At 55.3% G+C, this 13,408-nt stretch overlaps 2 protein-coding genes across 3 annotated transcripts; one reads left to right on the top strand and one right to left on the bottom strand.

Annotated features, from left to right (window-relative positions):
• Positions 1 to 3,544: 3,544 nt before the first annotated feature.
• On the top strand, positions 3,545 to 5,489 carry LOC112891874 (transcription repressor OFP2-like). Its single transcript, XM_025958870.1, has one exon. It carries the CDS (start codon positions 4,010 to 4,012, stop codon positions 5,108 to 5,110), a length of 1,101 nt encoding a protein of 366 aa, XP_025814655.1. The 5' UTR covers positions 3,545 to 4,009; the 3' UTR covers positions 5,111 to 5,489.
• A 4,554-nt stretch (positions 5,490 to 10,043) lies between these two features.
• Positions 10,044 to 12,925, bottom strand: LOC112894271. Of its 2 annotated transcripts, none has more exons than XM_025961920.1 (3): positions 11,980 to 12,925; positions 11,017 to 11,338; positions 10,044 to 10,819 (listed from the first exon to the last, which is right to left on the bottom strand). In XM_025961920.1, the coding sequence occupies exons 1-3, from the start codon at positions 12,660 to 12,662 to the stop codon at positions 10,589 to 10,591; spliced, it is 1,236 nt and encodes a 411-aa protein (XP_025817705.1). In that variant the 5' UTR covers positions 12,663 to 12,925; the 3' UTR covers positions 10,044 to 10,588. The 2 variants fall into 2 exon arrangements, with proteins under 2 accessions (XP_025817705.1, XP_025817706.1); XM_025961921.1 differs by having other exon boundaries at positions 10,902 to 11,338.
• Between the last annotated feature and the right edge of the window lie 483 nt (positions 12,926 to 13,408).

Below are 13,408 nucleotides of genomic sequence, written 5' to 3' on the forward strand. Positions count from 1 at the left end.
CAGCGCGAACAGTCCGTTGCCGATCCCTTTCCATCATCATGATCGCGAGAAAAGGGCTGGCCGTCTGCTTCAGTACTCACGCAGGTGACACCGTGAAAAAAACAGATACTACCCTGCTTGCACTGGTGATTTGGGAGCGTACGATCGAGCAATGGAATGTCAGCGAGCCAACGACCATGGGGGAATTTGTGTGCTACAGAAGGGACCACCGGCATGCGCCGTGAGCTGGCCTCCAAGAGAAGAAGAGGAGGAAATTAGCGGAAGATTTATTGGGGGATTCGCTGCTGAGGCGTCCTTGTCATTGAATAGCCTGGGCCGGGGACTGCGCCGCGCGTTCCTCTCGCCCGTCGCGTTGCCGTCTCTTCCATCTACGGCGTCGGCGCGTCGGCGCCAGCTTGGCCCCGGCCTCCCGCGCGCTTTTCTGGGCCTCGCACGTGCGTTGTCACGTCAGGTCAAAGGCCTGCGTGCTCCACTCCGCTCCAACAGGACTTAACCCTGACCTACGCTACACTACGTACTAGAGTACGTGCCCGGTAGCAAATCACTACTGTACTAGTCTACTATACTGCGGTATACTGGCAGTACGTTTTGGCACAGCCTATCGTAATGGTGGTACCACCAGGTGTTGGTTCATTCACGTCGACAAGGACTCGTGTTTTTTCCCCCTCATCTAGCACTGGCTTTTAACAAAACGTTCCGATCAGTTCCCGGTACCACCGAGACGGCGCAGCACGTTCAGCTTCCTAGACCCTGTATGATATACGTGGATGGATGGATAGAACCTGCACTGTTCGTCCCGGCACGTCACGTACGGACCCGATCCCGAGGCTGATCGATCTCTTTCGGACAGTGTTTCAGTACACCCACACCACACGGCCACACCACCGGGGAAAAAATGACGGGACCAGTACGACCTCGTCTGAGGAGAGACCACCGGTACGAGTACGCCCCTTCCCTTCCTGTCGCGCCGAGGCATCCGTATCCCGACGCGTATGTCTCGCAGTAGCAGCGGCGCGGGTATCCGGTCATGTCGCCGGCCGGGACCAAGGGCACGGCTCCGGCGGCCGGACGCATGGAAAACTAGTCCAACGCCCCCACCCACCTGCCCTCCGCGTACTTACTTTTAACTGGTCGCTGACGAATCGAGCGAGCAGGGCACACGCTAATCCCGTGACGGGACAGACAGGCAGGGGCCTTAATCTCAGCGACGACGCCGCCGGCTCGTCTCAGCCGCAGCCATAAGCTGGTCACGACTCACGCCTCGACGCCGACCGGTGCGTGGCCGCCCTGCCCCCGTTGTCAACGGCGGCCGCCGGGAATGCCGAATCTTGAGAGCGCGCGCGCGGGGCGCCGTGTCGCGGGCTCGCGATTAGAGGAGAGCCCCCCCGGGAAAGATGGCGCGGGCGAGCTTAAACTAATGGCGCTCCCTCGTCGCGTAATGCGGCGGAGGCAAGGGTGCGGAGCCAGGATGACACAGGATCTCCGCCTGCCGGTGCCGGGGCGCTGCTCCGTTAACAAATGGATCGGCCGGGGGGATGGGCGGGATCAGCCCCCGGTGGTAGTGGTAGCCTAGTCAGTAGTAGGTGCGCGATGCTGCCGCGGGGCGATCACCGCAACGCCCGACAGGCCGGGTAAAATAATCGGCGCGGGCCGCCGGGACGCGTACGTGCTGCTCCCTCCGGCGGCGACGCGCCCGTGCGCTGGCGCGCGCCACGACGGGGAGGGCGGGGACGAGGCGTCGGCGCCGCTGCCCACGCGATCGCCCCCGCCCAGTGACGCATTTTTTCAGAGGAATATATTCGATTGCGGAACTGCAGATACCTTGGTTGAGGGATTTGGATAACATGATGATTGCAAACTCATCGTGATGGACCGTACAGCTCCTCTCTCATTAAGAAAACAAATCCTTTTGTTTCTCGGACATACCATCGAGCTAAGCAGCCCCATTGCTTCTCACAGCGTCACTGACGCTGGACGTCCTATTTACAAGATGTCTGAACTCTGAACACCGAAGATAAGCCTGTCAAAACAGATGAAGTTGCGGCGACAGCGGTGGCTCGTCCTGACGAGGGAGGCCTCCGCCACTCTTGCGCGGTAAGGCACACACGCTCGGTTCACTTTTGGTTACAGCACGGACCTCTGTCCTGAACTCCTGTCGACAGCCCAGCATCCAAACAAGTCCTCAGGCTCCAAGTGAGTTTCTTAGGTGACAAGCCAAGGAACAGAGATTGCATTGTACAGCAAGCTTTGACCGCGCTCGACAGGCTTAGATTTCGATCACCAACGCGAACTATCATTCATCTCCAGGCACCTCTCATCGGACCAGACCTCAGCGCCTGCACTACACTATTCTTGAACATGTGATCACCCGTTTCCCCCGGCCTGGATCAACATGCCCTTTTTAACGCGAGTCCCTCTCCACCGACCGATCGACCGCTGCACCCACCGCACGAGTGCCGGGCGACTACTGCTGCGGTGCCGGTCGCATACTTGCAGGCGCGCGATGGAAATGAAACGATTAAACTAGGGCAACGACTCACGGACAAGGACGCTGTTGGCTGGCGGATGTGGCGAGGCCCTGCGCGTTGTGTTTTACGATGGCGACTGTGAGGCAACTGCACGTGGTTCGGATCCGGTGGTTTTACCCTGTCGGATGGTGCATGGTGTTGCAATGGCACTACGGCGGTGGGTCCTGCATGATGGTGGCTTTCTTTGGTGCGGTGCAATATGTTTCTCTCGTTTTGCTATCAGCGCAGGACCGTACTTGACGGCAGCTATATGGGTGGAGAAGGTTGTTAGCCGCGGCGGCTAGGCTTCGGTATGCCTTTATTGCCCAGCGGAGTGGTCTTATCCGTATCGATGTTCCAATCTGACCGGATAGTGTTGTCTCGTGGAGACAAGTTGTGTGGGTTGCGTCGACGTTTCAATCCGATCAGCCTGAGTTGTTTGAGTGGAGTTAAGTTCGGCGTATGTTGATGCTTCAATTTAACTCGTCGGTGTTGTTATCGTGCCTTATTTCTTTTTTCCTGGTTAGGATCTTTCAGGGCTATATCCTTATATTTTTTCTACTATTATATTTTTCCTACTTTATCGATAGAAACACCCTCTTCAAGTGTGTTCGTTAAAAAAAAAGACGCTGTTAGCGCGCATTTTTTTTATACTGACGCGCATGATTGAAGGGGAGCGAAGAGGAAGAAGGCAGCCATTCCTATCTATCTTTTTTTTCTTGAGAGGATCCTATCTATCTACTAGTAGGATCTATCCTACTTCCTACTACGTGCAGCAGGCCCATCTCCCTCCGACCAACACTCTCTGCGCGCCCCATCCCCCTATCCCTGAAAATTTTTAAAGGCCAGGCTTTCACATCTCGCCACAGGAGAGGAACACAGTGCACACGCTCTTTTTTCTTCGGATTTAAAACGAGAAACGAGCCAAGCAACGCGATCCGGAACAGTGGCACAGTACAATGTGATTGATCCCCGTGGCTCGAGCGACGCCAACGAACGGGATGATTCCTTGCTGCGTGCGTGGCGTGGCCGTGGCCGTGGCTGCCTTCCTGCCTGCGTCGCCGTCCGTCTCGGCCGGGCTTGACCTGAGCGCGAGCCGGAGCCCCCTTCGGCCCTTCTGAAGCCTGCCTGAGCCTGAGACCCCTGCGGTGGCTTTCCCGCGTCGGCCGTATCCGGTGTGGGGGCCCACGCCGCGGAGAAGGATTCCGTGGGGAGGGAGGCCGGAGGCGACGCGCGAGCGCGAGGACAAAAGGCGCCTCGCGTCTCCGCGACTCCTCCCGCTTCCCCCCAGTCTACTGCGCGCCATTTCCTGCGCCCCTCTACTCTGCTCGGCCTCATCTTCCCTGCGCTGCGCAGCGCCTCTGCCCCCTCGTGCAGAGCAAGCTACGCAGAACAGCAAGCCACCAAAGAGACATAGCATCGCAAGCGTAGCACAGTGCACGCCGAGGCAGCCTCTCTTTGCTGTCGTCCTGCATTCTTCTCATCCTCTGTAAGCAGAGGCCATGGGGCGGCACAAGTTCCGGCTGTCCGACATGATCCCGAACGCGTGGTTCTTCAAGCTCCGCGACATGCGCGCGCGGGGCGGCGGCGCGGCGGCGGCCAGCCCGCGCGTGGCGGCCGCGCACGCCGCGTCGCGGCCGCTCCCGAGCACGCCGAGGCACGGCGGCGGCGCGTGGCTCCCGCACAGGGCGTCCCACTACTACACGCCGCGGGCGGGGGACATCGTCCTGGGATCATCGCCGCTCCACCCCAGGGCCTCCGACACGCGCTTCCCGCCGCTGCAGCTATCGCCGCCGCGCCGGTCTTCCAGGCGGCGCCACCACCGGAGGCGCTGCGTCAAACTGGCGGCACCCTCCTCGGTCAGCAGCAGCAGCGGCGTCGCGTCCTCGCCGGCCTCGGCCGCAGGGTGCCGCTGCTGGCGCCGGCCCGAGCTCGTGGCGGTCGAGGCGCCCGACACCCCACCGTGCCGCCGGGACATGTTCGTCGGTTACAGCAGCGACGAGGACCTGAAGAAACCGACGCTTGCCGTCCGTGCCGACGACAAGCTCGACGGCAAGGTGTTCACTTCCGCTACGGAGATCATCATCGACCTGCGGACCAAGAGGAGGCCGGAAAGGACGCTCCCGCCGATCACGACCAAGCCGGCGAGGAAGGAGCCCGACGGCTGCGAGCTGGAGGACAAGCACATCGACGTCCTGAAACACGCGACCCAGCGAACACCTCCTGCTCCCGAGCAGAGCAAGCTCAAGCCGAGACGATCCGTGTCGTCGGCGCGCCGCCTCAAGACGCGCGCCAACACCCCGCGCATCGCGTCGCCCAAGAAGTGCAAGCCACCCGCGACGACCCCGCGCTCGCCGACGCCGGCGCGGACCAAGCCGCCGCCCCTGGCCGAGAGCTTCGCGGTGGTGAAGTCGTCGCGGGACCCGAGGCGGGACTTCCGGGAGTCGATGGAGGAGATGATCGCGGAGAACGGCATCCGCACCGCCGCCGACCTCGAGGACCTCCTCGCGTGCTACCTGGCCCTCAACGCCGCCGAGTACCACGACCTCATCGTCGAGGTGTTCGAGCACATCTGGGTCACGCTCACGGACGTCAAGATGTAGCGGAGCTCGTGCAAAAATGCAACGCGCTCTTTGCATGGTGACTTCAACGGCTCCCATCGTGCCAAGAGTGGTGGCTGCAACTCGTAATTAGAATCCTGTTACTGGTCCTAAATTAGCATGCAAATATTTTTCCAATCCTGTGAAACTACGATGCTGTTCTTCCCTTTGCCTCGATGATACTGTAGCAGTTGGCTGTGCCTAACACCTGTGCACTGTAAAGATGCTGAACCAGGTAAACAGTAACTGTAACTGATATGGTCTGGGTGTGTGGTACTAAACTGGGAATCAACTCTGGTGTATGCTGCTCCATAAAAAAAAACTCGGGCACATGCTACATGAGCTTCAATGGTTAGAAAAAAAATTCTTCGCACTGTTAAAATTTTGCTGGGGCTGTGCCATTGCCTTGTACTCCTGTAACATGCAGGAGGCAAGCAGCGACTCTACTGTTCACATGCACCTGGTGGTGAAGTGTACACCATTTTCACCAGTAATTTTGAAGAATTAAAGTTGGTTGAGCATCCGAGGCCGATGTGCTGAATGAATCAATTCAGACGCTTGACAAGCAACTAATTCTGGGTCTTTGCCTGTTGTTTCTTGAATGCGCCGGAGTGCTCTCCTCCTTGCTCTGTATTGTATGGTAGGAACTGTATACAACAGTAGCAGTGTAGACGTGTAGTATTGATGCAATAAATGGCATGTCTTCCCTGTGTTATGTAGTACTCGAGTTCAGATTTTTTGGATCATTTCCGTAGTGGCATCCAATGGATACTATCCATCTACTCCGGTCCAGTGTCTTAGCTGATGTGTTCGACTTATCTGTTGGAAAATGTAGTCTGTGGATTTATATGCTTTATCAGGCACGAACTACTCAAAACAACAAGGATGCTAAAATTTTCCTGCCATGGCACAACCAAAATAATCTCAAAACATCGTACTATTACTTTTTAAATTTGCAGTTCACTTGCATTTCAGCAAAAAAAAAATGAACAGAAAACAGTCCTATATGATTAGTTCAGTGCAGGGATTTTTTGTGATGAAAAACAATATGTGCAAAATACTTCATCTCCATAGGGAAACTTTGCTTCCTCAAGCACTGGACGAGTCGATTCAGTATGATTTTCTTTGTAATAAAGTGAAAAACGGTTTGATACTCTGATCAAGTTCTTCTATTTCTTTTCTCCTTTTGTTTCTTAAATTTTAGGACCAATCAGTGTTCAGTTCTGGACTACCGATACAGTTGTAAATTCCTTGTACTTACCTCTTAGACTGGTTGAGTCTGTTCCTCCTTTCGATAAGAGCTTTTTGGAGCAGCTTGCATATTTTTGGTGCTTGCTCTTGAATGCTTGTTACACCTAGGGATCTCCTTGAGCCTCGCAGTTGTAGGCTGCAGAACTAGCTAGGGGACAACGGCGTCACCGGTTGCAGACAAAAAACTCTGAGCAATTCTACTGCAGTTTCGAGCCTTCGACGACATCTCTACTGCTCTAGAAGCGAGGGACTGTGACAGTATCGTAGTCTGGAGAGTGGAGATTCCCATCCCCAGCAACGGGAAGCGTTTGTGTGTGCAGATTACAAGGAAATAATTCAGTTCCGAGAAGTTTGAGATACTTGTAGGTGATAGCCCCGGTCTTGATCAGAACCGGTATAGTTGTAGGAACTATTCGAGGGTTCGAATCCCTCCAAAGTGGTAGACGCCAAACTCGGCTGTTATCTACTACAGTTACATTTTGAGCAACGGAGTATGCTCCATGCGCAGTACATCCCCCCTCTGAAGAATTAGGCTTCACATCCGTATGGAACTCCTATCTATATTAGTGAAACACTGACAGCTTAAACGGCAGATTTCTCCATGAGCCACACAAACTATTAGTGAACAATGACAGTTTTAAATTAGAATGACAAAAACATCTATTGTTTTTGCTTCAAGGCCATTCACCAATTCGGTTAATATGCAATCAAATTTGAGCTCAGTGTGCGCAGATAGTGGCACCCACATATCCGGCGCCCAAGGACAAGAGGATCATCAGATAGATCATCCTAGGTCTTCTTCTTCTTCCTCCCATCCACAAGAACATGGGATACCCCCCTTAAATGGTTCTAGATGCTGTAGCAGCATTACGCCATTTGTCCCAGCGTGCAGTGCATGGCACCATCTGCATGCCATGCATAACAAACAATACGGCATGATTGGAAGCAACCACCGCCGGACGCCGGTTCACGTCATGGAACAATGAGAGCAGCCGTTGAATCCGCAGCATGCGCCTGATGCGACGGAGAGACTGTTCTCATGTCCAAGTGATCGTCCCAATGTTTTCTTTGCATATCAGGTGAACCTAAGTACTATACGTGTAAAAGTTTCTAAAACTGACTGTCCAGCTGAATTCAGTACAAAGTTTACCTTCAAGAATCAAGGAAAAAAAACTCACTCCTTCCGAGTTCCGACAACTAGCAGAAACATTTATGTGGCCTTTTGTGTGTTCCGAATAAGGTCTTCGGCTCACGAATACCCGCGAACAGTGTTCAACAAGCGATCGTAGTCCTCTCTGAACCACCTGAAACCACACGCAATGCGTACGGTACGGCGTCCCCAACTTGCATCCATGTCTTCAGTACCGTGGTACTCGAGTCAACATGCATGCCCACCGAGAGGTTGGTGCAGGAAGAAGCTTCCTGTGCCGATCCTTCAGCCATCGATTGCCAAAGAAAACCGTGGCTGTTACTGTTGGACGAAGCTTCGGCTGGGGCCACAAGCGGCCGGCTCCGATGTCCGAAGCCAATCAACGGTGATGGGCACGCCGCAGCCTGTCCCCGGATTTACGGCTCCGCCACTGTGGACACTGTTGCCGTGTGACCACTTGCTGCACAAAAAAACTGTCAAGTGCTCAAGGTGTTTGCTGAAATTTGCTGGTTTCTCGCAATGATTTCGTTGATGGTTCTGATAAGCTCATGCCTGCCAACTGCCGGAAAGGCACTTTACAGGGGCGAGGTTCAGACATGCCAAATTGCCAATCCATTGTCAACACTACTACAGCGTTCAAGTAGCAGCTTCCGAACATGCATAGACCCATTACAGCAGTAGATGCAAGCCTGACAGAACACAGAAGGTCCTGCAGCTACACAAATCGTGCATTTACTTCGGTTTCTTTGGAGGCCTGTAATCGCGCAGCGCCGCTCAGCGATTAGTCAGTGAGGGGCCTTAACTTCGAGACATCACATCCAGGAGCAGGAATCGGCAGGAGGTAGCAAGGCAAACTTGGAGGCGATTACCTGTAGCAAGCTCACCTTTACTGCAGATGAAAGGGTGAATGGACGACTCAAAGATCAGTCCTGTCCAGGTGACTTGTTCATACCTCAAGAATCCAACTGCAAATGTCGTGTAGACTGTGTGGTTACTGTCTCTACAGAAGCAATTCAATGGTGCAGGAAGAGGAGTGGGAGTGGCTTTGTTTTACTGACTCGCCACCACAGAAGTTCCAGTGAACGCCACAGGAGCATGGCCGCATGGTGCTGCTGCTCTCGATCTGCATCAGCCTGGCCAGGAGCCAGACTCGCACTGGATACCAGATTGACAGAGACAGCCGGCTTTACTCGGCAGCCATCAGTCACCACACGGCTTGGCCACATCGGTGTAAAAGACCTCTGTGAATTTACCTTGTTCCTTGCTTCGACACGGTGTTATAGAGAACAGCCGAGGATTTAACAAGGACGTCACAAAAAGAAAAGAAAGAAAAGGAAAGGAAGGATGTGAGAGGAGGCAAAGAAACAAAAGGGTCTGAAGAGCAAAGATGGCGCCAATGATTGCAATGATTAGCGAGAGGCAACACACAACAAACAGGATGCAAGGACGGTGGGGGTTGAGAGATTGGCATCAGCCATCAGGCGAGAGTGAGGAGAGGCCCTGTGGGGCTCGCGCGCGGAAGGTTTCGCCTTGGCCCCGTGCAGATCGTTCGAGAAGATCGCCCGCATTGATGAGGGCCGGCCCCAGATCCGCGTTACCAGACACAGAGACGAACACGGGGACGAGCCGACGAGGGCGCGAGGACGGGTTGGTCGCACGTCCTTCTTCCAGCTTCAGGTGCGCGCTCCGCGCCCAACGCTTGGAACCTGCAACCCGCCGGAACCGAGCACGTGAAAAGGGGCTCGCCAGGCACGCGGCGGGGGGGTGCTGCCGCCGCTCCTCCGCCGGCGCGACGTCTGGTCCGGCGGAAGAAATCGCGGCGATCCGCCCGGGCAACGCACAGGGGCGCCACGGCTCCGGCGACCCGGCTGCAGGATCGACGCGCGCAGCTGGTGCAGGCGGCCGGGGCCCCTGCCCGGCGTCGCGCGGATGCTCTCGGCGAGACAGGGACCTGCCCGTTTCGCACGCTCGCGTCGTGGCCCCGTGGCCGTGCCGGGCACCTGTGCGAGAGGGACCGGACACCGGAAGAGGCTACGAGCGTTTGTCCGCAGCTGGGGGGGGGAGACCTGCAGGTGGGCGTTCAATTCACATGGAACCCCGTTCCGTTCCGTCACGGGGCCACCGGCCGTGGCACCCCGTTTCCGTGCTTGTACGCTTGCGGCAGCACCGGCACCGTCTTTCCGGGTGATTAGTCAGGGTCGGACCTGCCGTTTTGTTGCCATCGGAAGAGTGCAAATCCAAGGATGGCAGCGGCACGCTGTACTGTCACGATGACGTGACAGGGCAGGCAGTGTGCCGCTTGACTACGTGAGCGGTGAGATGCCGAACAGGCTATCACCAAGAGTTCACGGTAACAAAACAGTGTCAGTGCTGTTTGCACCGCTTGGTCAGCAGTAGGGAAATTGTCACTTGCTGGACCGGCAACAGGGGCAGACTATAGGAAAATAAATCTATGGCAGACTACAGTCTACTCTAGCATGGTCATCTCAGATGATGGCAGTACAAAGGCAAGGAACTGTAACGGGTAGGGCAAAATGCAGTGTAAATACGTCCTTCTTTATTCACTAAAAAAATAATTAGTACAAGCTTTCTTTCAGTTTCAGGTACACCCAAGACCCAACACAGCTACTGGCTTTACAATTTACATTGCAAATTTGCAAGGCAACACCTCCCCAGATCCAGGCCGCAGCCCACAAGAGCAAACCCATATACTACTACTGCATCCATAATTCAGTACAACTGCTCCAAATTGACCACCTCCATAGCAGCATGTACTACCTCAATCGCAACGGCAACATCCTCAATCCAAAAAACAACCAATCCCCTAACATTCCCTTCAAATGGGAAGAGCTAAAAACAGTTTTTAAAATTTTTATTGTGTGTATTTTGTTCCTCAAGAAAAAAAGGAATAAGAATCAATCAAAACACTCAAACCACCTGTGATCACCGCAACCCATGCGGTGTTCCCACAATCTCCACAATCAACCAGTGGAGAAGGGCAGGCAGTTAGGACCAAGAAAGCTGTTGCGTAAAAATTAGCTTATCTCGGGCATTGCCAAAGGGACGCCGGCCGGATGCACTCAGCGCCAGAAGAGGTAGAACAAAGACAGCAGGATCAGAGCAGCCAGTATCTGGTCCCTGCAGGAGACGATCGTCGGGCGGTCAATGCACCTGGCCTGCCGGCCAACCTCAGGAAGACGCAGGTCGTCTGGAGAGTACACGAGTTCCAGGGAGACGAAGGGGCCTGGTTCATCGGTCATCTCAAACAGTAGCTCGCCAACAGCGGTCTTGAACTGCCCATTGGACCATTCCTGTGTTCAGAGCAAACAAGTGTTTCAGACTTGGAACAGCCCGTACATGGGCCGAACCGAGTTGCAGAGAAAAACCACTGACCATATTTCACAGAATACAAATGAAGGTTAAGGCATCTTTTGTGCGTTGATTTGATCATCTTGGCAGTTTTCAGAATGGACAGGGAGGAGTAATGGATATAGCGATAGCATGATACCTGAACCTGCTTGCCGATTGTGACGAGCATGGAGCCTGCAGGCAGACTGAAAACGGTCGAGCCGCCCTGGTTCCGGAGGCAAATCTGTCGATCGCCCCCAGAGAGTTGGATGCTCAAAGCGTGCGAGTTAGGAGGATCAGTGCTGCCAAACTCGTTCCAACTTGTTTTCGACTTGTTAGCGTTGTGCAGTGTCAGGCACAGGATTGACGGGGATTCTCTGGACAGAGCAGAGTCTTTAGGAGCCTTGACACTATCAGATAGAACCCTGATAGAATTTTTCGCAACGTTCTCCATTTTTGACGCGACAGTGTCCATCTTCTCCCTAGCAACAGTACAAAAGCTGGTGTGAGTATGGTGATTTGGTGAGTACGGTATGGGCCGCTGTGCTTCAGTTTGGTCGTATGCGTCTATATGGGCCTTGCCCACTCCTTGCATGGTTGGGCCTTTTCTCAAACATATGTAGGAACTGGTGGTTCGTCTACTGATTCTCTGTTGCTTGAAGTTCTCGGTGCTTACCATATTGGGTGATCACACGACTTTATCTATTGCGACGATAAAACTGTCGATCGTGCAAGCCACCAAGTCATGAAAATGCCTCAACAGGTTAGCGGCGCTAGGTCATTGGTGGCCTCCCTGGTCGATCATCTAAAACAATTGCTAGCGCTACTCGATACTGATCTGATCTCACATCCTTACCCCAGTTTAATGTAGCTTGCTTCAGATGGATTCAGATAATTTTTTTGACGGGAAATTCAGATGATAGTAGGACGAGTACTAATGAAGACGATCGAATTTGGTTTTGATCTAAGCATTTTTCTGACGAAGCTTGGCTTCTGAAACTCTCTGCAAACCTGTACGTAGCTACCTATACTGCAGGGTAGCTCCGTAGTTGCCAGGGTGACAAGGAAAGAGACAAAACATGCTACAAGGCGGGTACAAATTGGCAGCACGCACGTCACGTACCTGAACATCCGGTACGTGGAGCCGGGCAAGGCGGCGCCCAGCGCGCGATCCTCGTTGGGGCTCACCGGCCGGAACCAGCAGAACTCCTCCCCGCCGGCCACCGGATCCCTCCTCCGGAACCACCTGGCCAGCTGCTCGCGCTTCGCCTCATCCGGCGCCGCGAACACCGCCCTCGCCGCCTCCACGGCCCCCCGCACCTCGCGGGCGTCGATCGCTCCGGCCACGGCGAACGCGCCGGACTCCGCCGCGGCGCTAATAGCCGCCCGCAGCGCCGCGTCGCACGCGTCGCCCGAAGCGAGGGCCTGCGAGGAGACCTCGCGCGGCGTCGGCGGCGGGGGCGCGGGCGCGGGCGGGAAGCTGAAGCGCTTCCGCGGCGGGGGCAGCGCGAGGTCGGGCACGCGGAGGGAGGCCTCGAGGAACTCGGCGAGGACGAGCTCGTCGGCGGCGGCGGAGCGCGCGCCGCGCGCCGTGCGGATCGGGGTCGGCGCCGGCGGCGGGCCGCGGGCGCGGATGCGGGGGCGCCGCGGGGCCCTGGACGTCGCCGTCATGCCGCACCGGCGAGGGGCTGGTTGGGTGGGTGGGAGAGGGCCGGGGGTGGGCGGCGATCGTGCTGCGCTGCTAGCTGGGTTGGTGGCGTGCCAGTTTCCCAGTCGCCAGCCACCTTTGCTGCGGTGGACTGGCATCCCGCATCCGTGGTTGCGTGGGTTTGAAGGAAGACGAAACAGCGGGGCCGGGAAGGGGTCGTGGGATGCCGGCTGGTCGTCGGATCAGGAGTGCGGACGGCTCGATCGGCGGCTGCTGGCAGCGAGCGATGGTGGGGAAGTGGAGGCACGTCCGCGCGGCGCGACGACTCTCCCCTTCCGACGGCCGATCGCATCGAAGGTGGCGCTGGCGGTGGGGTCGCGTGCTGGACGCGTAGCGCAGTGCGGGCGCACCAACCACCAGCCCGGGTGCAGGATGGATCGCCGCGCGGCAACGAGCCCATCAGTTTCTGAATGCCAGTCATATCTGACCATCCTCTGAAGAACTAATGATTTTTCCTCTTACTACAAAAAGGATGTATGCATGCAATGCAACAATCTCGATCGCTGTTGTCAGCACCCGATTTTGCAGAAGGGAAATGAAATCTAGCCGACTTGTATAACGTGTGATGTTTGTGTTCGGAATTCCTGACCTGGATAATTCATGTATTCTATACTTGTTATAAATAAGCTCGTTGATTAGATAGCAGTGCCCATTGTGGTATGAATCCATTCCTAGTTGTTTACCTCTCTGTCATGTAGGATTGTATTCTTGTGTGTTGAGAGCATGCCCCTACATTTAACACTAAACTTTCTTGCAAAGTACAGTGGCCTCCAATAGCTAAACTTCAGCTTCTGACAGATAACCTGTTAGCCGCGCAATAATTTCTTTTTCCTTTTTGTTCGAA

The sequence above is a fragment of the Panicum hallii genome, chromosome 5 (assembly GCF_002211085.1).
Source record: "Panicum hallii strain FIL2 chromosome 5, PHallii_v3.1, whole genome shotgun sequence".
Taxonomy (NCBI): Eukaryota; Viridiplantae; Streptophyta; class Magnoliopsida; order Poales; family Poaceae; genus Panicum; species Panicum hallii.

What these genes read in the sequence shown, in the direction of transcription:
- LOC112891874 (XM_025958870.1), top strand. Translation starts at nt 4,010, where the DNA reads ATGGGGCGGCACAAGTTCCGGCTGTCCGACATGATCCCGAACGCGTGG.
- LOC112894271 (XM_025961920.1), bottom strand. Translation starts at nt 12,662, where the DNA reads ATGCCAGTCCACCGCAGCAAAGGTGGCTGGCGACTGGGAAACTGGCAC. An exon ending in TCCACGTACCGGATGTTCAG is followed by an intron (nt 11,339 to 11,979) that starts GTACGTGACGTG and finishes TACTGTTGCTAG; the next exon opens with GGAGAAGATGGACACTGTCG. An exon ending in CAATCGGCAAGCAGGTTCAG is followed by an intron (nt 10,820 to 11,016) that starts GTATCATGCTAT and finishes CTCTGAACACAG; the next exon opens with GAATGGTCCAATGGGCAGTT.